Source organism: Macaca fascicularis, chromosome 20 (assembly GCF_037993035.2).
Source record: "Macaca fascicularis isolate 582-1 chromosome 20, T2T-MFA8v1.1".
Lineage (NCBI taxonomy): Eukaryota > Metazoa > Chordata > Mammalia > Primates > Cercopithecidae > Macaca > Macaca fascicularis.
In genome coordinates, this window is record NC_088394.1 from 51,923,474 (window position 1) to 51,950,592 (window position 27,119).

The 27,119-nt window shown below is 45.9% G+C and overlaps 1 protein-coding gene across 1 annotated transcript in view; it reads right to left on the bottom strand.

Moving 5' to 3' along the window:
- CES5A (carboxylesterase 5A) overlaps window positions 1-16,063 on the bottom strand; it is a 33,858-nt gene extending 17,795 nt beyond the window's left edge. The window contains exons 1-5 of the mRNA XM_065536844.1: window positions 15,842-16,063; window positions 14,541-14,745; window positions 12,348-12,486; window positions 4,168-4,301; window positions 1,957-2,110 (exon numbers count right to left, since the gene is read on the bottom strand). Of these exons, the coding sequence (XP_065392916.1) occupies window positions 1,957-2,110; window positions 4,168-4,301; window positions 12,348-12,486; window positions 14,541-14,745; window positions 15,842-15,914 (705 nt within the window). The 5' untranslated portion in view covers window positions 15,915-16,063. The remainder of the gene's footprint in view (window positions 1-1,956; window positions 2,111-4,167; window positions 4,302-12,347; window positions 12,487-14,540; window positions 14,746-15,841) is intronic.
- Between the last annotated feature and the right edge of the window lie 11,056 nt (window positions 16,064-27,119).

Consider the following 27,119-nt stretch of genomic DNA (forward strand, 5'->3'; position numbering starts at 1 on the left):
CCACCCACCTCGGCCTTCCAAAGTGCTGGGATTACAGGCATGAATCACCACACCCGGCCAAGTTGCTTAATATTTCTAAGTATCAGTTCACTCCCCTGTAAAGCTGGAGTAAAAATTGAGCCCATATCACAAAACTGTTGTGAGGAGCAGGGGAAGTAATCAACATAGAACTCTTCACACAGGGTCTGGTCCAATTTTGATCATGAAATAAAGGCTGTTATAATATATGAAAAGTTAGGTTAATATAATTCACCTTAGAAGGTAATTTTGAAGATGTAAAAAGACCACAGATATTGTCAAGTGCTATTCAGCAGAAGCTTTCTTAACTCACCACCATGTCACTGATTGCTGCAATTAACTTGCCAACTGATGCCAAGGAAATGCTGACCACTGAGCCAGTGGGCCTTTTTCTAGCACCTCTGTACATTTCTCTTCTCACCAGTTTCTTGGCAAGAATCAGGTTTGTTCGCTTCCAAACCTGTTTTGTCATTTGCACTTGTTATTGTAATTACATAATCAATGAAATATGAGAACAAATGAACTGTATGTGTAAAAAGAAAATTAAATTATGTCTGGAAAAAAATTCTTGATAAAAGATGGCTAAAAAATATTGCGTCAGGTCAGGCATAGTGACTCATGCCTATAATCCCAGCAATTTGGGAAGTCAAAACAAGAGGATCCCTTGAGCCCAGAAGTTCAAGACCATCCTGGGCAATATAGCTCAATACAGCTAGACCTCATCTCTAAAAAAATTAAAAAAAAAAAAATTAGCTGGGCGAGGTGGCGCATGCCTTTAGTCCTAGCTCCTTGGGAGGCTGAGGCAGGACAATTGCTTGTGACCAGAGTTTGGTCTGCAATGAACTATGATCACCCACTGCTTGCCAGCCTGGACAACAGAGTGAGACCTTGTCCCAAAAAAATATATTGCTGTCACCGGGCACGGTGGCTCATGCCTGTAATCCCAGCACTTTGGGAAGACAAGGCAGGTGGATCACCTGAGGTCGGGAGGTCGAGACCAGTCTGACCAACATGGAGAAACCCCATCTCTACTAAAAATACAAAATTAGCCAGGCATGGTGGCACATGCCTGTAATCCCAGCTACTCAGGAGTCTGAGGCAGGAGAATTGCTTGAACCCGGGAGGCGGAGGTTGTGGTGAGCCTAGATTGCGCCATTGCACTCCAGCCCGGGCAACAAGAGCGAAACTCCGTCTCAAAACAAATCAAAACAAAAAGCCATATATGTGTGTGTATGTATATATATATACTATACGGATATCTATGTATCTATATATATAGATATATAGATATATAATACATATATTACTGTCAAATCGTGCGTGGACAAGAAAGAAGTAAAATATTTGCAGGAAAAGTATAAAAATCCCAAATGCAGTAAAATCAGGCGGCTTTGCATGCATCTTTAAGTTTGCACCCACTGTAAAGAAACTGCAATTTGAGGACAGCGAATTTTGCGGGTGGTTTATGCAAGATAATCCATGTTGGAACTCGAGTCGGCACACCAACTCTGCAAACATAAGGCTCCATATCAAACTGTTGGTGAGGGAATATACATTTTATGGTTTCAATTAAAATAAAATATTTATATGCATCTTTTGGCATTTCATGACTTAGCTGAGTTTCCTATTAAACAAGTAATTACCACTCTGGTAATTGAATACTAGGGATTCTCCTCTACAAATACAAGGGATTTTCCCTCAAATTATTACTCACTCTGTGACCTCAGGTGATTTATTTAAAGTTTCCCAATGACACTGTCTTGTCTGTGAAATTAGACTGAGCCCCTAACTCATAATGTGTGTGTGAGGCTTGAAAAAGACAATGTGTATTAAAGTGTTTGTTCAACATGAAGGCACCAATCAAATGTTAATAATTCATCATCATTTTTGGAAACTCCTGCACTGAGATTCATTCAAATTACAAAGCAGAGAACTCACAAGGCTTGAAACACTTATGGCTCCCGCGGACTCGCCAAAGATGGTCACAGAGCTGGGGTCCCCACCAAAGAACTCGATGTTCTTCTGGACCCAGGACAGAGCAGCCACCTGGTCCTTGAAGGCCCAGTTCCCCGGCACGTGCTGATCCCATGTGCTGAGGACAAGAGGCAGGGTGAGAATTCTCAGTCAGCCATGGTGTGTTTCCCACAGCCCTGGATGTTGTCAGCAGAGGCTGTGGGCAGGCATCAGTGGGGAGGGGACTGAGAGTCAGAGGCCTGGAGAAGCTAGGGAAACTGGGCTCAGTTCTCACGCTTTGCTGGGATTTGAATTTCTTTGAGAATTTGATGAAAGCTATGCACCCGAGAAGAAATGCACATACAATATTGTAGGTGCAATTTCAAGTATTCATGGGCTCCTCAGAATCCATGAATCCCAATCCATGAATCCTATGTTGCCCAGGCTGGTCTGGAATCCAAGAATCCGATCCTGAGAGTTGGTCTGTACTAGAAAGCAAGGGTTTCCTGGGCACAGAATTTTCCATGAAACTAAATTAATGCTAGTCATAATAACAATAACAGGCCAGACGCGGTGGCTCACGCCTGTAATCCCATCACTTTGGGAGGCCGAGGCGAGCAGATCACAAGGTCAGGAGATCGAGACCATCCTGGTTAATATGGTGAAACTCCATCTCTACTGAAAAATCAAAAAACAAAAAAAACCAAAAATATTAGCTGGGAGTGGTGGCAGGCACCTACAGTCCCAGCTATTCAGGAGGCTGAGGCAGGAGAATGGCATGAATCCGAGAGGAGGAGCTTGTAGTGAGCCGAGATTGTGCCACTGCACTCCAGCCTGGGAGACAGAGCGCCGTCTCAAAACAAAACAACACAATAACAGCAGCTGCAGCAAGTACAGGACACTGTTCGAAAGACTTTAAGGCTAAGAATCCTACAACCCTCACACCTATGAGGTAGGTGGTGCTGGTTTTTCTTCCTTTGCTTCTTTGGGTCTTCTCCACCCTTCTCTGCCCTGCCCCCGAAAAGCTGACCTCTAGGAATGGCATCACCCAGGCCTCAGCTGTGTGCCATGAGGGTGGGCTAGAGAGAGACTGCGATGTTTATCCCACCACCCCATGCTCCATCTCTGATGGGAAGTGTTTGGGCAGAGGCTGCTTTTTTCCACAGTAGCAGCTCATGCCAACTCCCTTCCACTAAACCTGGAGCCTGCTGTCAGGACACCAATGGATACATCAACTCTTTAATTCAGGCACAGAGAGGTTAAACCCCCTTGCCCAAGAGCTAGAAAGCTGCAGTTTTGGGATCCCACCCCCCAATCCTGCTCCCCCTGCCAATTGTATGTTTTCCAGGATGGAATTAATGGGAGAACAAATGAAACAAGTGGAAATGCCATAGAACCAAAGAAATGTCTAGACTGAAAGCATGCATGCAGTGCACACCATATATGCACGTCATCCTGGGGCACATTCTACTCCCCTCCATTTTCCAGTTCCCCAGACTGCTCCTTCCCCTGGTCCCCTCCACTGTCCGTGACCACTGAGCTGGCTCTGACTCCACCTTCTCTCTTCCAGGACCCTGCATCTGGTCAAGAGTCAAGCCCTGCCAATTTCACCTCCATTCTACTGTGGCTCCCACCCTGGACCCCGTTTCTTCATCTCTGTTTATCCTGAGAAGCATTATACCTTAATGGTTACCATCTCAGCCTCGAGCACAGGATTCACAGTCTGGTCACTTATTATATGGGTGACCTTGGGCAAGTCACTTAACCTGCTTTGCCTCAATGGTTCTCACATCTAAAATGGGAATAATGATAGTGCCCACTCCACATGGCTGTGAAGATTGACAGCGCCAGGCAGACAATAAGCATGTCATACACTCATGTTATATACATGTTAGCTATTGCTTTTGTGTTTGAATGACCCCATGGCCTGCATCAAGACAGTGCCTCCCAGTGGGGCTCCCCATCTGCAGCTGGACACCCCTGGCTCACCCTCCACTCGGCTTCAGAGTGAGATTCCTGGTAAACTACTTTGAGAAAGGTAATCCTGGCCCCTCAGTCTGTGTTGGATAAAGCCCAAACTCTATGTACAGCCTGGCATTCAAGATTCACTCGTTCTTAGGTCGCTCGGCATTGTCTCCGGCTACTGCATGCCTGCTCGTTGGGGATCTGGGGTGTCGATTACTTGGAGAGACTCACGTGAAGAAGCCAAATATTCCCAGCCGGTACTGGATGACCACAACCAGCACGTCCTCATAGGCAGCCAGAGCGGACCCATCGAAGATGGAGGCTGAGCCAGTCTTGAAGGCACCCCCTGGAAACCACACCAAGACCTGAGGTGGGGAGAGGAGTGTCCAGTCAACCAGGATGCACCACCTCCCCTCCCCATGCAGGTGAGGCACACGTTCTTAACACCAAATAGAAATGTCCCACTTGCTAAGCGGGGTACGAGGTTTTGTCTTTTGAAGAAGGCCCAGGGTTAAGCATGTGGGCTCTGGCACCTGAGTGCCTGGGTTTGACTCCCACTGCCACTGACTAGCTGTGTGACCTTGGGAAGATTACTTAGCCTAAAGCTCATTTTTCTCATCTGTAAAATGTGAAGAAGGAAAGTATCTCACTAATGAAGTTATCATGAGGTTTAAACAAAATTCTGCATCTAAAGCTCATAGAACAATGAGCAATAGCACATTTCAAGTTTCAAGTGCTCAGAAATAGCTCACTAAATACCAGTGAGCCTGTGACCCACAGGAAGATGGAAACCATTGTAAGCATATATAAGAGCAAAAGCAGCTCAAGGTGTTTCAGAGAAAAGCTCTCAGAGAGAGGAGAGGAAAGGAGGGGAGGGCAGAAAAGGAGAATGGAAGAGGGGAGGGGAGGGGAGGGGAGAAAAAGAGGAGGAGGAGAAAAAGAAAGAGGAGGAGGAAGGGAGAAGGAGAAGGAGGAAGGAGGAAGAGGAGAAGGAGAAAGGATGAAAAATGAAGAAAGAAAGAAGAGAAAGAAGAAAGGTCAGGCGCAGTGGCTCATGCCTGTAATCCCAGCACTTTGGGAGGCTGATGTGGGCAGATTGCCTGAGCTCAGGAGTTTGAGAACACCCTGGGCAATATGGTGAAACCCTGTCTCTACTAAACCAAAAATTAGCCGGGCATGGTGGCAGGCACCTGTAATCCCAGCTAATCAGGAGGGTGAGGCACAAGAATCCCTTGAGCCTGGGTGGCGAAGGTTGCAGTGAGCCGAGTTTGCACAACTGCACTTCAGCCTGGGAACAGAGCAAGACTCTGTCTGCACCCCCCACCTCCCTCCAAAAAAGAAAAAAAAACCGGGAAGAGTAAAAATTGTATTGATTAGAAAAATTGGGACCAGGAAACATAAGACATTATTCAAGTGGCATTATCTCTATTTATACATTTAATAACAAATCCCTTCCATTCTGTTTCTTGAGGTCATATTAGAGATTACAGCCTTTGGGGCAGGTAAAGAGAAGAAAGCCACAGAAGAAAGGGGAGGTAGACAAAGCGCTTTCTTTGGTGCCAGAATCTAGTGCCTACTGTGTGTACAACATGGAGCAAGTCATTTATGACCTTCCTAGGCCTCATCTTCTCCATCTGTGGAATGGGTCCAAATCGTCCTTACCCAGTTAAATCAGGTGATGAACTGTGCCTGGTACACAGCGAGCATTTAATAGACATTACTGTTATGATACAAGACAGCCATCTTCCCCTGGCAGAGGCATGGGGAATGGAAGAGGATGCGAGGGTTTGGCTAAAAAAATAGAATATGCCTTTCCCCCACTCACTGACATAGGGATATTTTATATTCTTAAATGAAACACTTAACATGATTACCTGACTGTCTTCATTATAAACAGAAAAGTTGGAGGATAAAATTATCCTTTTTGAAAAAAGAGAGTGCGCCTAAAATGGCCGAATAGGAACAGCTCCAGCCTCCAGCTCCCAGTGTGAGCGACACAGAAGACGGGTGACTTCTGCATTTTCAACTGAGGTACCAGGTTCGTCTCACTGGGGCATGTCGGACAGTTGGTGCTGGTCAGTGGGTGCAGCCCAACCAGCAAGAGCTGAAGCAGGGCGAAGCATCATCTCACCTGGGAAGGGCAAGGGGGAAGGGAATTCCCTCCTAGCCAAGGGAAACTGAGACACACAACACCTGGAAAATGGGATAACTTCCACCATAATACTGCACTTTACCTAGGGTCTTAGCAAATGGCACACCAGGAGATTATATCCCACGCCTGGCCCAGAGGGTCCCACACCCACAGAGCTTCTCTCGTTGCTAGCACAGCAGTCTAAGATCTAACTGCAAGGCAGCAGCGGGGCTGGGGGAGGGGCGGCCGCCATTGCTGAGGCTTAAGTAGGTAAACAACGCCACAGGGAGGCTTGAAGTGGGTGGAGCCCACCACAGCTCAGGGAGGCCTGCCTGCCTCTATAGACTCCACCTCTGAGGACAGGGCATAGTGAAACAAAAAGCAGCAGAAACCTCTGCAGATGTAAATGTCCCTGTCTGACAGCTTTGAAGAGAGCAGTGGTTCTCCCAGCATGAAGGTTTACATCTGAGAACGGACAGACTGCCTGCTCAAGTGAGTCCCTGACCCCCTGAGTAGCCTAACTGTGAGACAACCCCCCACGAGGTGCAGACTGAAACCTCACACCTCACACAGCTGGGTACACCTCTGAGATGAAGCTTCCAGAGCAAGAATCAGACAGCAACACTTACTATTCAGCAATATTCTATCTTTCGCAGCCTCCGCTGCTGATACCCAGGCAAATAGGGTCTAGAGTGAACCTCAAACAAAATCCAACAGACCTGCAACTGAGGGTCCTGACTGTTAGAAGGAAAACTAACAAACAGAAAGGACACCCACACCAAAACCCCATCAGTATGTCACCATCATCAAAGACCAAAGGCAGATAAAAACCACAAAGATGGGGAAAAAGCAGTGCAGAAAAGCTGGAAATTCAAAAAATCAGAGCACATTCCCCCCTCCAAAGGAACACAGCTCATCGCCAGCAATGGAACAAAGCTGGATGGAGAATGACTTTGACGAGCTGAGAGAAGAAGGCTTCAGACAATCAAACTTCTCAGAGCTAAAGGAGGAACTAAGTACCCAGAGCAAAGAAATTAAACCCTTGAAAAAATAATGGAAGAATGGATAACTAGAATAATCAATGCAGAGAAGTCCATAAACGAACTGATAGAGATGAAAACCATGAATCGAGAACTAGGTAACAAATGCACAAGCTTCAGTAACTGACTCAATCAACTGGAAGAAAGAGTATCAGTGATTGAAGACCAAATGAATGAAATGAAGTGAGAAGAGAAGTTTAGAGGAAAAAGGGTAAAAAGAAATGAACAAAACCTCCAAGAAATATGGGATTATGTGAAAAGACCAAATCTACATCTGATAGGTGTGCCTGAAACTGATGGGGAGAATGGAACCAAGTTGGAAAACACTCTGCTGGATATTATCCAGGAGAACTTCCCCAACCTAGCAAGGCAGGCCAATATTCATCTAGAGGAAATATAGAGAACGCCACAAAGATACGCCTCGAGAAGAGCAACTCCAAGACACATAATTGTCAGATTCACCGAAGTTGAAATGAAGGAAAACATGTTAGGAGCAGCCAGAATAAAAGGTCGGGTTACCCACAAAGAGAAGCCCATCAGACTAACAGGAGATCTCTCAGCAGAAACTCTACAAGCCAGAAGAGAGCGGGGGCCAATATTCAACATTCTTAAAGAAAACAATTTTCAACCCAGAATTTCATATCCAGCCAAACTAACTTTCATACATGAAGGAGAAATAAAATCCTTTACAGACAAGCAAATGCTTAGAGATTCTGTCACTCCTAGGCCTGCCCTACAGGAGATCCTGAAGGAAGCACTAAACATGGAAAGGGACAACTGGTACCAGCCATTGCAGAAACATGCCAAATCGTAAAGATCATCGACACTAGGAAGAAACTGCATCAACTAATGAGCAAAATAACCAGCTAATATCATAATGACAGGATCAAATTCACACATAACAATACTAACCCTAAATGTAAATGGACTAAATGGTCCAATTAAAAGACACAGACTGGCAAATTGGATAAAGAGTCAAGTTTACTGTATTCAGGAGACCCATCTCACATGCAGAGACACACATGGGCTCAAAATAAAGGAATGGAGGAAGATCTACCAAGCAAATGGAAAACAAAAAAAGGCAGGGGTTGCAATCCTAGTCTCTGATAAAACAGACTTTAAACCAACAAAGATCAGAAGAGACAAAGAAGGCCATTACATAATGGTAAAGGGATCAATTCAACAAGAAGAGCTAAGTATCCTAAATATATATGCACCCAATACAGATACAGGAGCACCCAGATTCATAAAGCAAGTCCTTAGAGACTTGCAAAGAGACTTAGACTCCCATACAATAATAATGGGAGACTTAAACACCCCACTGTCAACATTAGACAGATCAACGAGACAGAAATTAACAAGGATATCCAGAAATTGAACTCAACTCTGCACCAAGTGGACCTAATAGACATCTACAGAATTCTCCACCCAAGTCAACAGAATATACATTTTTCTCAGCACCACGTTGCACTTATTCCAAAATTGACCACATAGCTGGAAGTAAAGCACTCTTCAGCAAATGGAAAAGAACAGAAATAATAACAAACTGTCTCTCAGACCACAGTGCAATCAAACTAGAACTCAGGACTAAGAAACTCAATCAAAACCGCTCAACTACATGGAAACTGAACAACCTGCTCCTGAATGACTACTGGGTACATAACGAAATGAAGGTACAAATAAAGATGTTCTTTGAAACCAATGAGAACAAAGATATAACATACCAGGATCCCTGGGACACATTTAAAACAGTGTATAGAGGGAAATTTATAGCACTAAATGCCCACAAGAGAAAGCAGGAAAGATCTAAAATTGACACCCGAACATCACAATTAAAAGAACTAGAGAAACAAGAGCAAACACATTCAAAAGCTAGCAGAAGGCAAGAAATAACTAAGATCAGAGCAGAACTGAAGGAAATAGAGACACAAAAAACCCTTCAAAAAAATCAACGAATCCAGGAGCTGTTTCTTTGAAAAGAAACAAAATGGATAGACTACTAGCAAGACTAATAAAGAAGAAAAGAGAGAAGAATCAAATAGATGCAATAAAAAATGATAAAGGGGATATCACCACTGACCCCACAGATATACAAACTACCACCAGAGAATACTATAAACACCTCTATGCAAATAAACTAGAAAACCTAGAAGAAATGGATAAATTCCTGGACACATACACTCTCCCAAGACTAAACCAGGAAGAACTTGAATCCCTGAATAGACCAATAGCAGGATCTGAAATTGAGGCAATAATTAATAGCCTACCAACCAAAAAAAATCCAGGACCAGACGGATTTACAGCCGAATTCTACCAGAGGTTACAAGGAGGAGCTGGTACCATTCCTTCTGAAACTATTCCAATCAATAGAAAAAGAGGGAATCCTCCCTAACTCATTTTATGAGGCCAACGTCATCCTGATACCAAAGCCTGGCAGAGACACAACAAAAAAAAAGATAATTTTAGTCCGATATCCCTGATGAACATTGACACGAAAATCCTCAACAAAATACTGGCAAACCGAATCCAGCAGCACATCAAAAAGCTTATCCACCATGATCAAGTGGGCTTCATCCCTGGGATGCAAGGCTGGTTCAACATATGCAAATCAATAAACATAATCCAGTATATAAACAGAACCAAAGATAAAAACCACATGATTATCTCAATAGATGCAGAAAAGGCCTTTGACAAAATTCAACAGGCCTTCATGCTAAAAACTCTCAATAAATTTGGTATTGATGGAACGTATCTCAAAACAATAAGAGCTATTTATGACAAACACACAGCCAATATCATACTGAATGGGCAAAAACTGGAAGCATTCCCTTTGAAAACTGGCACAAGAGACAGGGATGCCCTCTCTCACCACTCCTATTCAACATAGTTTTGGAAGTTCTGGCTAGGGCCATCCGGCAAGAGAAAGAAATAAAGGGTATGCAATTAGGAAAAGAAGAAGTCAAATTGTCCCTGTCTGCAGATGACATGATTGTATATTTAGAAAACCCCATCATATCAGCCCAAAATCTCCTTAAGCTGATGAACAACTTCAGCAAAGTCTCAGGATACAAAATCAATGTGCAAAAATCACAAGCATTCTTATACACCAATAACAGAGAAGCAGAGAGCCAAATCAAGAATGAACTCCCATTCACAATTGCTTAAAAGAAAATAAAATACCTAGGAATCCAACTTACAAGGGATGTGAAGGATCTCTTCAAGGAGAACTACAAACCACTGCTCAGTGAAATAAAAGAGGACACAAACAAATGGAAGAACATACCATGCTCATGGATAGGAAGAATCAATGTCATGAAAATGGCCATACTGCCCAAGGTAATTTATAGATTCAATGCCATCCCCATTAAGCTACCAATGACTTTCTTCACAGAATTGGAAAAAACTGCTTTAAAGTTCATATGGAACCAAAAGAGAGCACGCATTGCCAAGACAATCCTAAGCCAAAAGAATAAAGCTGGTGGCATCACACTACCTGACTTCAAACTATACTACAAGGCTACAGTAACCAAAACAGCATGGTACTGGTACCAAAACAGAGATATAAATGGAACAGAACAAAGCCCTCAGAAATAATACCACACATCTACAGCCATCTGATCTTTGACAAACCTGACAAAAACAAGAAAGGGGGAAGGATTCCCTATTTAATAAATGGTGCTGGGAAAATTGGCTAGCTACAAGTAGAAAACTAAAACTGGATCCTTTCCTTACTCCTTATACAAAAATTAATTCAAGGTGGATTAGAGACTTAAATGTTAGACCTAAAACCATAAAAACCCTAGAAGAAAACCTAGGCAATACCATTCAGGACATAGGTGTGGGCAAGGACTTCATGTGTAAAACACCAAAAGCAATGGCAACAAAAGCCAAAATTGACAAATGGGATCTAATTAAACTAAAGAGCTTGTGCACAGCAAAAGAAACTACCATCAGAGTGAACAGGAAACCTACAGAATGGGAGAAAATTTTTGCAATATCTTCATCTGACAAAGGGCTAATATCCGGAACCTACAAAGAACTCAAAGAAATTTACAAGAAAAAAAAACAACCCTATCAAAAAGTGGGCAAAGGATATGAACAGACACTTCTCAAAAGAAGACATTCATACAGCCAACAGACACATGAAAAAATGCTCATCATCACTCGCCATCAGAGAAATGCAAATCAAAACCACAATGAGATACCATCTCACCCCAGTTAGAATGGCAATCATTAAAAAAATAAGGAAACAACAGGTGTTGGAGAGGATGTAGAGAAATAGGAACACTTTTACACTGTTGGTAGGACTGTAAACTAGTTCAACCATTGTGGAAAACAGTGCAGCGATTCCTCAAGGATCTAGAACTAGAAATACCATTTGACCCAGTCATCCAATTACTGGGTATATACCCAAAGGATTATAAATCATGCTCCTGTAAAGACACATGCACACGTATGTTTATTGCAGCACTATTCACAATAGCTAAGACTTGGAATCAACCCAAATGTCCATCAGTGACAGACTGCATTAAGAAACTGTGGCACATATACACCATGGAATACTATGCAGCCATAAAAAAGGATGAGTTGGTGTCCTTTGTAGGGACATGGATGCAGCTGGAAACCATCATTCTCAGCAAACTATCACAAGCACAGAAAACCAAACACCGCATGTTCTCACTCATAGGTGGGAATGGAACAATGAGATCACTTGGACACAGGAAGGGGAACCTCACACACCGGGGCCTATTGTGGGGAGTGGGGAGGGGGGAGGGATAGCATTACGAGATATACCTAATGTACATGATGAGTTAATGGGTGCAGCACACCAACATGGCACATGTATACATATGTAACAAACCTGCACGTTATGCACATGTACCCTAGAACTTAAAGTATAATTTAAAAAAAAAAAAAGATACCTCAAATTTAAAAAAAGTCAGACTCCTTTTAAGTAGTGTCTTTTCTGAAAGCTTACAGGTCACTAAATATGCAACAGATTGGAAAAACAGAACAAAATAAAAATTAAAAGTCAAGGCACTGCCAATAAAGAATCAATCAGAAAAACTGATCACGTGAATCTATCATTTGAATGATTTTTAAAAATTGTTGATGTGATTACATTTCCCTTTTACCCAACAGGGGGTAGTTCCGATTCCAGACATGCAGCTGCACTGCCTGGATCCCAGGCCAAGGTCCTGCTAGCTGGAGCTTGAAGCACACACAGCAGGCAGCCTTACGGGGAGCTTGGAGCCTGCATCGGCGTGGGCAGGCGCATAGATGTTCAGGTACAGGCAGTCTTCTGACGCGCCAATATTGGGGTAATGCACCTTGAGCATGTGTTGATCTAAGCGCAGCCACTCTGAGTTCTGGAGGCACCTTGGAGAAGGAGAGGAGAAAACCCTCAGAAAAAGTTATCAGCAAACTTGCCTGGGAAGGGCCAGTTCTTCTGAGAGCAGGGAGGCCTGGCCGTCTCCTCTGCCTGAGCAGAAGAGGCAGCTACTGGTACAAAGTCCAATCATACCCAAACCCCCATGGTTTCCAAAACAAACAAGCAAGCAAATTATAATTCTCTTTGATCTGGTTCCTGGCTAGGAAAGCACATGGTGTAGAATAATTGCACCATTACCACCCACCACCCTCCTATGCCACCACGATAATATAGACACACATAACAAACCAAGCTGGCCCAACAATTCCCTAAACCACAGAGGGCAGGACACAGTCGAATAACAAGGGCTTTGCCCCTGCGGCTCCCTCTTCTGTCCCCAGAAGAGCAAAGGAACATTTCCAGTCCTCTGTACCTGGAACAAACCGGGATAGACTCCCGCACCCAGGCTTTGCTCAAGCCGGGCCCTCTGCCTCGACTGCTCTCTCCCCATATCTGCGTGCTCACATTCTTCCCTTTGTTTCAGATTCACTCTAACTTGCCACCTCCTCCCAGAAGCCTTCTGAGATTTCTCCAGTTCTACTATATCTCTTCTTTGGAAACACCCACCTACTTTGTGTTCTTTCCCAGAACTTGTCCTAAGCTTGTTCGTGTGCATTATCACCATCCCCAGCTCAGCTCTGAGCACCGGAAAGCCTACGACTCTACAGAGGTTTTAGTCACCTCTGTACCTCAGAGCACCAGCAGAGCATGATACACCATAAGATTAAGTGAGGCTGTCATGTGAATGTTTCTACCATACTGTGTGCACAATCAATGCTAGTTGTTTTCGTAATAGAATAGTGCGCAATATCGCTGCTCGTCTTCTCCTGACAGGTGTTCATGCCTCCTTGCCCCTTTTGTATGTTGTTGATCAGGCCTCAGTGCTTTCAGAAAAGCCATCTCTGACCTCCCATCCAAGCTGGGCCAGGTGGGTTTTTGTTTCCCCTCAGCACCCTTCCCTGACACCCTAATGGTTGCCCTTCCCATCTTATATTTTAACTGTCAATTACTGTTTACATTCCTGCCACCATCACCCCTCTGCATGCTGCCTGAGGACAGCGGTGACTCATCCCCTGCCATGTCCCCAGGCCTAATGGAGAGCCAGTTATCAAGTTGGTTCTCAATGAATATTAGTTGGGTGAATGAATGAATGCACACAACAAATGAGTTTCAGCTTGATGTCCTCAGTCCTTGGACCACATCGGGTCATCTTCTGTGGCTTAGGGAATATCCTGGCACCAAAATTTATTCTACCAGGAACCCATGTGGCCCAACCTGAGAGCTTGACAGAATCTAAAGAGGTGGAAGATTCTAGGGGGATTTTCAAGTCTCACTGCCCACCCAGTAAGTCTCACCTCACCCCTCCACAATTAACCTGGTAACTGCTTACCTACCCGAGCTTGAAAATCTGCAGTGACCAGGAGCTCCTTACCTCCCAGAGTCCCTGTGTCACAGAGACACATCCACATGTTCATTCCACGGGTATTTATGGAGTTCACCATGGGCCAGGTATTGCATCAGGCACAGTTTTGACAGCTGGAGCTGACACCTTTCTAGTGTGGTTCTTCTCAATAAAGCCCCACCCAGTCTGACCACAGAGGCCAGGCTTGGGTGAGAGGTCACAAGAAGATACCTAGACAGTCCCTTCTGATCAAACGACTCAGTAAACCCATCTCAGCACTTCCAGAACACCTGGCTGGTGATCAGTCTCTAGAGAACATTCAGATAATAGTTTCCTGGGATCGGCTCGGGATATTCTGATTCAGAAAGTTCAGAAGGGAGCTTGGAGAATCGGCATATTTTTAAAGATGCCTCCAGCGTCCTGGCCATCAGTCGGTTTAGGAGTCAGGAGATTACCGAACCACTGGCCCGAGTCTCAAGCCCTCTTTTTCCCTCCTCCCCCATCCACGCCAATCCCTCTTCTTTCTCACTGGGCTGCATGACCTGCATTCCTGCCACTCCCAGAGCCACAAACCACCCGTGGGCCCGAACCTGGTCTTACAAATTAGGGTAGGAGGTGGCTTCTCGCAAGTTATCCCAGGGCGATGCAGGCTGAGGGTTCGTAAATCGCAGGGGTCCCAGCGGGGGAGCAGCAAAGGGGACTCCGAGGAACACGTTCACAGGCACAGGGCTTCCCAGCACAGTGACTTGCTTGCCCTGAATCCATCCCAGCCTGGTGTTCCTCTGTGGCCCTTCAGCAGAAGGCCCTGGGGGAACACATGGAGGAATCAGGAGCAGGCTGGGGACAGGCAGGGTCATGGCCCACCCAGCCTGTGGCTCCCCAGTGGGGACATGCTTCCTTCACCCAGAGGCTGTGCAGCTGACAGTATCCAGGTTCCCTCTCCATGAATCCAGGTCCACGGCTTCTTCCAAGATTGCTGTAGAAGTCACCCCATGAGACCACTGACTTAGTTTCTCCTAGGAGCCCAGCAGCACCTAGCCACAAAATCTCCTCCATTCACTCAGGAACCCATCTCCCTTCTGCTGAGAGCTCTTTCTTTCTACAGGATTGACACACACCAAACTCTGTAGATCCTGGGATGCCACAAACTCATCTTCCCAGGGGTTCCTACACTTCTGTCACTCCACACCCTCTGGCACCACTGCCGGCACATCTGTGCAGCACCTGCATGATTACTGGCTTTTTATTTTTTTCTTAAAATTTAATTTCAATAAACTCCTTTTAAAATTTTACCTAGAAGAATTCCAAGTAATGACATTTATGGAATTGTGGTTGGTGAGTTAGGTATATGCTTTTGAATACACATGAATATTCATGGATGAAAATTTAAAATTCTCAAGCAGATGCTTCCTGAAATCAACCCATCTACTTCCAGCAGCATGGCACTTTGGGAGACTGGGCATGCAGGAGTCTCAGTCGCCACACAGAACGTGCAGGCCTGGGAAGGAAACTGCCCGGCTACTTACTTAGCAAGACCCGGGTGTCTTAGCACTGTTTCTAATGTCATTTCATTACTGAAAGTCCTGTCGCTGCAGTCAGGAGTGCAGAAGCACAGGCTCTGCTCCTCACACCTCCCCAGTGCTCAGGATAGTGTCCCTCTAAACCCCTTGCAGCGTGTGAGCAATCCAAGGGCAGAACCAGGGTCTTTTGTGCTCTACCCACCCCAAGAAGGAAGCTCTGGTCCTAGGTTCTCGGCAACACCAGAACATTGATGCCATCAAAGTACTGCATAGCTCTCCACAGACCCTCAGAGACCTCTAAAAAATAACCTCGTTTCTACCAGTGGAAAATCCTCTCCCACCCCATCTTCTGAGAGCCCTCTCCCCCATTGGATATCTCACCCTTGGTGGGGGCTGCAAGGACCCAGATAGCCCAAAATAGGATCTGGCCTGGGTGCACCCAATTCCCACTCATTTGGCTGCCTGCCCGAACTCCGTGAACATCGACGGCTGCTGCTGACCTCAGAGAGCTTCAGTTGGGAGCCAGAAAGAGCTTCTTGTTAACTGGTAAGTGCTGAATAGGCAGGCAGAGGCAGCCGAGTTACTGAAGAACAGCATCAGAACAATATTCTCAAAGGAATTGACCAAGCAAGACTTTCCTGTTCTGATTTACATAAGAAGCTGACGATTAACTCTTGAGTTGGGGAAAGATAATTTGATCAGCTTTGGACTTCCGGGATGGGGGAAATAGAAAAGACATTCCAGACCAGGCAAGACATTTTAGGATTACGAGTGCCAGAGGCCCAAGGATGAATGTGGTTTCCAGCCCCGCTTGTGGGACACAGTGCAGGCTGGAGAAGCCGAGAAGTTTCTGAGAAGAGGAAGAAGGTTGCTGCTGGGACAAGCCAGTGGCTCTGAAGGCACAAACACTGCCAGCTCAGACTGGCAGCCCGGCTGGCCCTGCCAACAAGAGTCTTCAATGGCCATTTGGTCTACAGCCTCCTTGGCAACCTTGAGGCCTCTTAGATTATATTATTTCCCCTCTGGCCCTTCATGGTTGCCACCAAAAAGATTCTCCCTGGACTTCAAATCTGTCCCTTCATCTGACCAGAAATATTATCAATTCTCTACACCACTGCTCACTCAACTGTTTTAAAGCACTTCACACAAACTATCTTGTTGCCAACACCACCACCCCCAGTGTGGATGTCTTTCTTCTCCAGCTTCTTCTTTAAAATCCAATTTAACTGCCACCTCTTCTGAGAACCTTCCCCTGATTCTCCTGAACTTCTCAGTGCTTTGCTTTTCCAACCTCTCTTATTCTCTAATAAACCGTAGCCATGACTCTCTTCCTCCTTGGAGTACACCTTGGACTTTTCCAGGTGCATATTCATCACAGTGTCTTACATGTGCCCTGTGGCTTCCCAAAGCTCAGCTCTAGACCTTTTGTCTTCCCAGTTTGTTCCATTGCCACTACCAAATTCACTATCAATTTACTTGATTTTTTTTTATTTAAATTGAGATTATTTTAAAAGCTGTTATTAAAGAAAATTGTATCTACCTAGTGCAACAAGGATAGTGTTTTGGGAAGAGCAAGCCAATATATCTTGCATTTCTATACCACAAAACCATTCCCTTACCTCTAGCAACCATTACAATGAAGGGGAGGTATATGGTGGAGAAGATCCCCAAAATAGGACAAACAGGAAAATCCGGCCCTTCTGTACAGTGGATTTTGGAAAGGAGAAGGGAAGAGAGGTAGGGAAAGCACCTGTGATGCAAAGTGTCCTGACTCCCCCTCTTAGACATAGGTCCTAAAGGGGTACAGCAATGGGGGAAAGTGATGGGGTGCAGTGAGGGGCTGAAATGTGTGCCAAGGATGAAATGTGTGCTAAGCAGTGAAGGGTTCTCCAGGAGGATACTGACAGAAGGGTTCCACATCTCAACCAACCTGGGGCAGCCACAGCAGAGCAGAAGTGGTTGGGCCAAGAGAGATCTCAGAGAGTGCTCCCACTTCCGTTGGATCCCCAATTCCTTGAAATGGATCCAGACATCACCGTGTGGCTTTGAAGAAAACTCAGAGGTGACTACCAACCTGGCTGGGAGCTAGAGGAGGAGGAGGAGGGCAGGGGGCTACAGATGCGCTTCATGGACTCGATAACAGAGTGAAACCACAGCCTGGCCTGTGCTGGAGCACAGTGCTGAGCACTATGCACGGTGAGGTGGGGCACTGAGCCAGCCAGGGAGGGTCAGTGGGCTTTGATCAAGACGAGAGGACAGACCATGAGCTCACCACGTGAGAATTCATCCTCCTCCCAGGAGCCCGGGCAGCGGGACGTTGCTGTGGAGACCACAACAACGCAAGGACTTCTGCAGGTGGGTCCAAGCTCCCTCTGCCCTCTCACTCATGTGGTCCTATTAGCATCCCTTGACTTACACAGCCTGACACCATCTTGGCAAGGAGTGTGGGTGGGGTGGGGAGCAAATCTGAGAGGCTATGGATTTATTTGAAGTGATTATGCTATCTAAAGAGACCGTTTAAGTTACTGAATAGGACTTTACCAGACTGAGTTAGATATAATTATCTATCATTAACCAGAGGGGCGAAGAATTCTCCATGCTAAAAATGGAAATTAACAAGCATTATATATATACACATACATATGTGTGTGTGTATATATATGTGTGTGTGTATATATATGTGTGTGTGTATCTATGTGTGTGTGTGTATGTATATATAACATGCTATAATACTACCAAACTGAGTCTTTCTCTTCCACAAAATCAGAATGCAAAGAGAACTATAGAGGAAATGGTTTCCTAATGAAACGCCTTCTATTTGCTGTTCTCTTTAGGTACCGCCTCTGTCGCAGGCATCCCCTAATGCACAGGACCTACTCTGTGAGGAATACTGATAATGTCAGGAATCAATGCCACTAGCCTTCATTTACAGAATGCCTTATAGGTACCAGACCCTGGGCTAAATGCTTTCTTTGCATCTGTTACCTAATTTAATGTGATTAGTCTCATTTTGTAGATGAGGAAACTGAGATTTTGCAAGATGGGATTGCTGGTCCAATATCACAAAGCTGAGAAGCAGCAGCTGGGACTAGAGCTCAGGTTTCCTGCCCTTGAGCTGCAGGCTTTGCAATTTGGGGAGGAGGGAGTAGGAAAGGAGAGGCAATAGAAAGATCTGGGAGGATGGGCCGGCTTCTGCAGTTCTTGGGCCATGAAAAATTACTTAATCTTCTAGAAAGCTGAATAACCACCTTGGACCTTGATGTCCCCATCAGTAGCACAGGTCAGTGGCCTGGATGGCCCCTGGGAGACACAGACCTTTGATAGGCTCTCCCTGTTCTCCCAGATTACTCTGCTGAAACCCTGAGGGAGAAAACCAAGATGAGGGCTAAGGACTTGTTCTTTAAGCAGCTTGGTTTAAAACATAGGTTCATCTACCTCTGCCGATAGGTGGTAAAGATCAAAGCCCACTTTGGGATCCTCATAAAGAGAGGCTAAAGGAACCTTGAAGGTACGAGAGCAATGGCAGCTGCCTCAGGGTGGAAACCAGCCTGTAGGTGGACAAAACAAAGAAGTGGTGCTCTGGTGCTGGAATCAGGTCACTAGGCAATGCCCCATACACCACATATGGACCCACAGCTAGGAAGCCTTAAAGCTTCCATCTCATAACCTGTTTCTTCAAACCTCTCACACATTCATATTAAACCCAAACACTTTAACTTGACCTTCAAATTTTTTCTCATCTGACTCCATTCTATGATTCCAAACTAATGCCTCACTGCAACCCCGCTGCTACCCCCACCACTGCACCCCATCACTGCACCCCCACCACTACCCCCACCACTGCACCCCATCACTGCACTCTACCACTGCACCCCATCTCTGTGCACCATCACTGTGCCCCATCATTGCACCCCCACACTGCATCCCACCACTGCACCCCATCACTACACCCCATTGCAGCACCCCATCACTATACCCCACCACTGCACCCCACCATTGCATCCCACCACTGCACCCCATCACTGCACCTCCACCATTATCCCATCACTATACCCTACCACTGCACTCCCACCACTGCACCCCACTACTGCACTCCATCACTACACCCACCACTGCACCCCCACCACTACCTCCATCACTGCACCCCACCACTGCACCCCCACCACTGCATCCCACCACTGCACCCCATCACTGTGCCCCACCACTGTACCCCACTACTGCACCTGATCACTGCACCCCACCACTGCACCCCATCACTGCACCCCTGCCACTGCAGCTCCACTGCTACCCCCATCACTGCACCCCCACCACTGTACTCCACCAATGCTCCCCATTTCTATAGCCCATTGCTGTACTCCATCACTGCACCCCCACCACTGCACCCCACCACTGCATCCCACCACTGCACCCCATCACCGCACCTTCACCATTATCCCATTGCTGTACCCTGCCACTGCACCCCACCACTGCAGCTCCACTGCTACCCCCATCACTGCATCCCACCACTGCACTGCATCACTGCACTCCATCACTGCAACCCCACCATTGTACTACATCACTGTACCCCCATTACTGCACTTACCACTGAACCCTCACCAATATACTTCATCACTCTACCCCACCACTGCAGGCCACTACCTCCCATCCCTGCAAGCCCATGGTTGTGCCCTATCACTGCATCCCATCTCTATACCTCATCACTGCACCCCATCACTGTACCTCCACTCCTGCATCTCATCACTGCACCCCCATCACTATATCCAGTGTTTGTTATATTTTCCTCCCCTGGAATGTTTTGCCTTGAATTCTTTTTTTCTTTCCTTTTTTTTTTTTTTTTTTCAGACAGTGTCTCTCTGTCACCCAGACTTGAGTGCAGTGGCATGACAAACTCCTGGGCTCATGTAATCCTCCCACCTCCATCTCCCAAGTATCTAGGACTACAGGTGCACACCACCACAGCTGGCTAATTTATTTTTATTTTTTTATTTTTGGAGAGATGGAGTCTCACTATGTTGCCAAGTCTGGTCTCCAACTCCTGGTCTCAAGTCATCCACCAGCTTCTGCCTCCCAAAGCTCTGGGATTACAGGGGTGTGGCCAGGCATGGCCCACCACACTCAGGTGACTTCTTTACCCGATGAAATCCTACTTGTCTTAAAGATTCCATGAAAAACCACTTCCTCCATGTAGACCTCCTCATTACCAAATGCTAGATTCATTCTCCTCTTCCCACTCATGCACTTTTTGATGACTCTATTATTTACAATACGCTGCCCTTGTTCTATAGGTGGTATACCCAATGATAATGATGATGATGACTATGACAAGGACCATGTGATCTCTCATGCAGGTCACAAAACTTCAGCCCACCTCGGATTTAAGCCACAGCTGCAGTGGACCGTAGTGTGCAGGCCCAGCCTCCCTTTGCACTGACAGCATACCGCCTGCAGCATGGGTGGGCCCCTGGCTTTCTATTTTCTGCCCCAGGGCAGAAACGTCCCTTCTGTCTTTGCTCAAGTGAGATTAGAACTACAGGACAGGTGGAGTCCCCCAGGAGGAACCCTCAACAGAAGGGCCATGAGAGCTGAGGGAGCTCTGAGGCATTCTGTGTGCTGCATGAAAGTCCTAGGAAGTGGGGCTCCCATTGCTCACAGCAGCAGTCTCAGGAATATCCCCTCGTCTCACCTTCCCTCCTCCCCTCCACCCTTGCTCCCAAGAAATCTACCTTTTTACCCAAATCCCTGCCTCAGGCTCTGTTTTCAGGCACACAAACTAAGTCAGTCGATAAGTATGAGAAGGAGACCTAGAGAGCAAACCCTCAGTGAGATTCTGAAACTGGATCTCCCCGCTAGTCAGACAGCATCCTACTACTAAGACTGTCAGTGGTGGACCGGGATGTGGTTCAGAGGGGTGGGCTGCCCAGAGGCGTGTATTAACGCTAGCACCTCTAGGTCTAGAGGCAAGGGTAATCACAATTATTGCGGCGTTGGCTGCCTTTTGTTAACTGCCTTGGAAATCTTGAAGAAAATGGCAGTCTCAGTTAATCAGCTATTAACACAGAGTACACTGTGAAAATCAGGTCTCCTAGCAGCTTTTAAAGATAGCTGTGTCTCCTGGAACCATAGTTAAACAACACTGAAAATTAGACCCAGAGTTTACTCATAAGGTTAAGGTTGAGCCTATACCCTTGAAAAATCTTCTAAGCTAAAGTTAGGACACCAACAGGGAATGATTGAGACCCTGAGACCTGGAATGTCTGAGACCCCAGACATCTGGATGGATGCACTTGAGAACAATGAATACCTGGCTTCTCCTAAACTCTCCAGCCTGGCAGAAGCAGGCCTGTTCTTACTAGGGGACACCAGACACTTGTACTCTGGTAACAATGCATAGACTTGCCCGGTGATAGATACTTCCCAAGATAAAGCTTTTCCTCATCAAGATCACCCAATCCACTCATTGTTCCAGGCCGGTAACCAGGGCCAAGCTTACGCATAGCTTAAACAAGAACATGAGTCCCTTCCCCAGAAGAAAAGGGCTTTCCTACTGAATGAATTGCATGATGTGGCTATTACGTCCTGATAGGAAGAGAGAAAATCATGCGTGGAGGTGGGTCTTGGATGGTGGTGAGCCTGAGGGGTGGAGCAGAAGGTAAGACTGGGTAGAGAGAATTTATTAGCACAAGAACACATTCTCATGGTGCAGGACTTACTGTCCTCAGAGAATGCCTCGGGTAGATGCTAATAAACTATGAGAGTGGACCCATGAAGCATGGACATGATGACAGCCTACAGCAAATGCGATGGAGATGTTAGAATTAGCCAGTTAGAATGGTCAAGTATTGATGAAGAGATGAGAAGGTTCAGGGATGTGGAACTGTTAAAATAAATACATCTCCTAGAATAGGGACGCACTATCTGATAATGTTTCCCGAGAGTGACAGAGGATCCCTTCACTAGGGCAGTAAGGAATTTGCTAAGCAGGAAGAAATTATTTGAGAAGCTCAGTGGTGATAATCCTCGTTAGCTACCATAGAAATGGGCTCCCTGGTATCAGTGTGAATGAGTCTGGAATAGCAGAGACCAGGTGGTGCTGCATAACCAGAGGTAAGGTGGAGATAATTACCTTAATGGGCAAAAAAACAGTGGCAACCAAGATGCCTTGTCCAACAGAGATCTATGACAATGGCTAATAGATCATGGTGTTCCTAGAAGTAAAGTAGACAGGCAGCCAATTTGAATATTGTTTAACTTGTAAAATCAGAGAAAGTCAAGAGATGATGATTAGAAGTTTATGTCAGCCATAACAGTGAAAAATCACAATCCCTTACTAGATCCTTCCAGACCTGAACCACTTCTCAAACCTACTGAGCTCATGGTTTTAAGGAGTCTGAGTCCTTCAAGAGAGGACTATGCAACGTCACCATAGATATAGTGGCTATAAACATATCCCCAGTCCTTCCCAAGAGTGATTTATAGCCAGGACTTATCTCTTAATGGAAAGTTCTGGATGCACAGTCACTTGGTGCCCGTGGTCTAGCATTTTTTTGATATCAGGAACCACTAATGCACAGAGACAATTCTCAAAGGGGTTTAATTCCCTACTATGGTAGACATAGCCTTATACCAGAATTGCAGGGACCAGATCATGATCCTCCCACTGGAGCTTGCCATAAGCTCCACCTGCACCTTAGACTTTTCTTCTACTTTAGAGGAGAAATCCTAGCATGTTCTGCCCATGGAATTCCTCAAGCCTTCACTGATATGTCCCTTTCTTGAGTTTCCAAAGGGCTCATCTCTCACCCTCTGGATAACAAAGCCTCCAGAGGGCTGGCCACCTCTTGCTCTTCTTGTCCGTTGAACATGAAGTGGCAAACGGAACCTGTGAGTGTGATGTTCTTGGGACAACCAGGCAGGGTAGATGTCTTTGGACTATATTGTGAGAGGCAGCTATCACTGTAACTGAGTATTTTTCATCCCATGTAGATGCGAATTTTTCTAGTTGGAATGGAAAAGACTGAATTCACCAAATCTATAGCTGCAGTATACGTTACAGGAGAAGCCTTATTCACCTGCTCAAGCAGCGATGCCACACCTAGCACAGCAGCTATGATCAGAGTTACCACTTGGTTGAGTGTGCGGTAGTCTACGGTCATTCTCCAGGGGCTGTTCAACTTCTGCAGCAACCAAACTGATGAACTGAATGGAATTGTGAAAGGCACCACCACCATTGCATCTTTTTTTTTTTTAGATGGAGTCTCGCCTCGCTCTGTCACCAGGCTGGAGTGCAGTGGCACGATGGCTCACTGCAACCTCCGCCTCCCAGGTTCAAGTGATTCTCCTGCCTCAGCCTCCAGAGTATCTGGGATTAGAGGTGTGCACCACCATGCCCAGCTAATTTTTGTATTTTTTTTTTTTAATAGAGACGAGGTTTCACCATGTAGGCCAGGATTGTCCTGACGTCTTGACTTCATGATCTTCCCACCTTGGCCTCCCACAGGCATGAACCACTGCACCCGGCCCACCATTGCATCTTTTAGGTCTTTAACAGTGGTGCTAATCTCTGCTATATCACTCTCTGAGGATACAATATTGTTTTTTCTTTACTAACTTGGCCATGAAGTGGGAGCCTACTAGCTTCTGGCAGTTTCGGAGGTTTCTATTTGGGCTTCCCCACTGTGATAGCTCTTACCTCACAGACCATGGATTCCTTATGGGGGATTACTCCAAGTATATCCTTCCCAACTGATGCACCTGGGCACTGCAGAAATGACCACTAGCTGGGTCATTGGCACAGTGAGCCCACTGTGAGCCAGTCTTTAGCTAAAGTTTCATTCACTACGTGGCTCTCGTAGGTCCCCACTCTAACAGAGGAGTCATGGTGACACTTTAGGTCTCTACATAGCACTGTCACTTCAGACTCTGTGTCCATTAGTCCTGGAAATATTTGCTCAGTACGTAGTCACCCGAATAAATAACCATATGCACCTTCAGAAAAGAACTAGAAAAATTATCATGGTATATACTTGCTGCAATTGTGCAGAGTCCTTTCTAAGGACCTGGCCACCTTTTCTTTCAGTGGCTTCAAGATCTGACAATTGGCACAAATCTGGGAACTGAGCAGAAATTTGTAGCGTTTTACTGGGGCAGCCCCTGTCAGCCTTATGCTACTTCTCCATGCTTGCTTTATCCTTTTTCATGGATGCAAAGCAGCACCTATGTCAATAGTCTGTCTATGTTCCCCTATAGACACCACACTCCTTTAACCATCTCCACCACTCCTTACAGGTCAAGTCCCTTTGTCTGATCCTCTGGCCTTGGTGATCATTAAAGTAATTGCAGCCTCCTGCCTTCTGGCAGTTAAATGCCACTACCCAGCCTCAGGATGAGTGACTTTGAGACTCCCTCTTCTCTATCAATGTTAATGAACTCAGCTCTATGGCCACCTCTCCTGCCATGTCCCCTGGCCTGCAGAAGAGGGCCACCCCACCGCCACCACTAAACTTCCTCCTTTTTTGTTGAGACAGGGTCTCACTGTGTTGCCCAGACTGAAGTGCAATAGCATGATCACAGTTCACATCAGCCTCAACCTCCTGTGCTCAAGTGATTCTCTTTCCTCAGCCTCCCAAGTAGCTTTGACTACAGGCACATGCCACCATGCCTGGCTAATTTTTAAATTTTGTGTAGAGACAGTGTCTCCTTATGTTGCCCAGGTTGGTCTTGAACCCCTTGGCTTAAGTGATCCTCCCACCTAGGCCTTCCAAAGTGCTGGCATTACAGGAGGGAGCCACTGTGCCCAGCCTTATAACTAAACTTCTTAGTGATACTGGTGCTCCTTTCAAGAGCACATTTGTGGTGAAGTCTTCAGCCTATGGTTCAACTGTGTGTGCCCTCCCACTACTGCTGATAAGGGCCTTTTCTTAATCTCTCCCCAAGGCTGCTTTGATCTCACACTTAGCCATTATCTGCTCTTTAACAGCTCTCTGTCTCTCATTATCCTTCTGCAGTGTGCAGCTTAGCCATACCTGGCCTACTCTACTGCCTTTGTAGGCTTTGTTCTCCATGTATTTTTCAAATACTTACATCATCGCCCCTCCTACAGCATTCCCCCTAATGTGGGACACTTTTTTCAGATCACCACCAGCAAAATCTAGCAATTGAGTCATCACCTTGTGCCTCATCAATCACCCAAGATGGTATCCTCCACTCCTACTAGGTGATCCAGTCCCAGACCCCCATCTTACCACCTGTCTTCTAAGACCACTTTCTTGGTCTGAGAAGGATTAAACATGCAAAGGAGCCGACACCAGGACAGGATTAAACACGCAAAGATTTCATTAGGGGAGATGCCTATGGATGGGAAGTGGGGAAGGAGCCAGGAAAGTCCAGGAGAGCTGCCAGACTGTGATACAATCTGCAAAGGAGAGATAATAAGGTTGGGTAAAGCATCTAGCTACCATGAAGACTGAAGACGGTCCAGCAAGTGTTTCAGGGAGACTGAGAGCCTATGTCAATCACCAGAGGAGTCTTGAGTCTCCCAGAAATGGGTCTGCCCTTGTATCCCTGCTACACTCAGTTGTTAGCTGGGAGCAGCCTGTGGGAAGCATGGCCTTGATGTAAATGCTGTGACAGACTTCAGCAGCAAGTAGCTGGCGCCCTGGTTCAATGATTGGAAGCCATAGTCAGAAGCCCACAAGGTTCATTCTCATGGCCACTACCTACTATGGGATATCAAGTGAGTAGGCAACCAGAGCTGCCCATTATGAGCTGAGTATTTTCAGATCCAGCAACAAGATGAGGCAAGCACATTTGGTACATTAGAAATTGTGACTGAGCAAGTCTGGCTAGCACAAGAAAGTTACATACACATGGCTGACCCCACGTTGTCTCCCTCTACTGCACCAGTGCTTCCCCTCAATCACATCCGTCCACTACCTCATGGCAGATTCCCTATGGCTAGCTGGTGGAAGAGGCAAACAGGCCTGGTTTACATATGGACTGCCCTAAGAAGATGGGCTAAAATTCAACTGCTACACAACAGCCACTCTCAGGAGTGACCTCAAAAGATAGTGGTGAGAAAAACATCCTCCTTGTGTCCACTTTTAAGCAATATACTTGGTTACCACTTTAAATAGTCACAAAAGAGTTAAAGACATACATGACTTCTGAACAGTGGTGAATGGCTTCGCCAGTTGTTCAGGGGCCTGGGAAGTAACAGATAGGATCCTAAATCAGTGACAAAAAAGTGTGAGAAAGAATCATGAGGATTCATCTATGGGAGTGGGACAGTGTGTAGATCTTTGTGTTTCATGTTAATGCCCAACAAGGAACTCTACAAACAGAGGGACAAAACTCATCCAAGTCATGTCAACCAGCCTCCCTCCTCAGCCGTGTAGTGCTTGCACAACAAACCCATGAATGAATATGAACAGAATAGCTATAGTGGCTAAGCACGGGCTCTGATTCACCAAGGTTGATCTTGGCAATACTGCTCCTGAATGCCCACTGGCCAGCAGCAGAAACTAATATGAGCCCTCACTACAGCACTATCCTAAGTGGGAATCAAACTCTCTTTGGTAACTTGTTGATTATGTCAGACTCCTAACTCTGGGATATGAGGAGACATGGTAGACTCATCCTTACCAGAATTGACACCTACTCA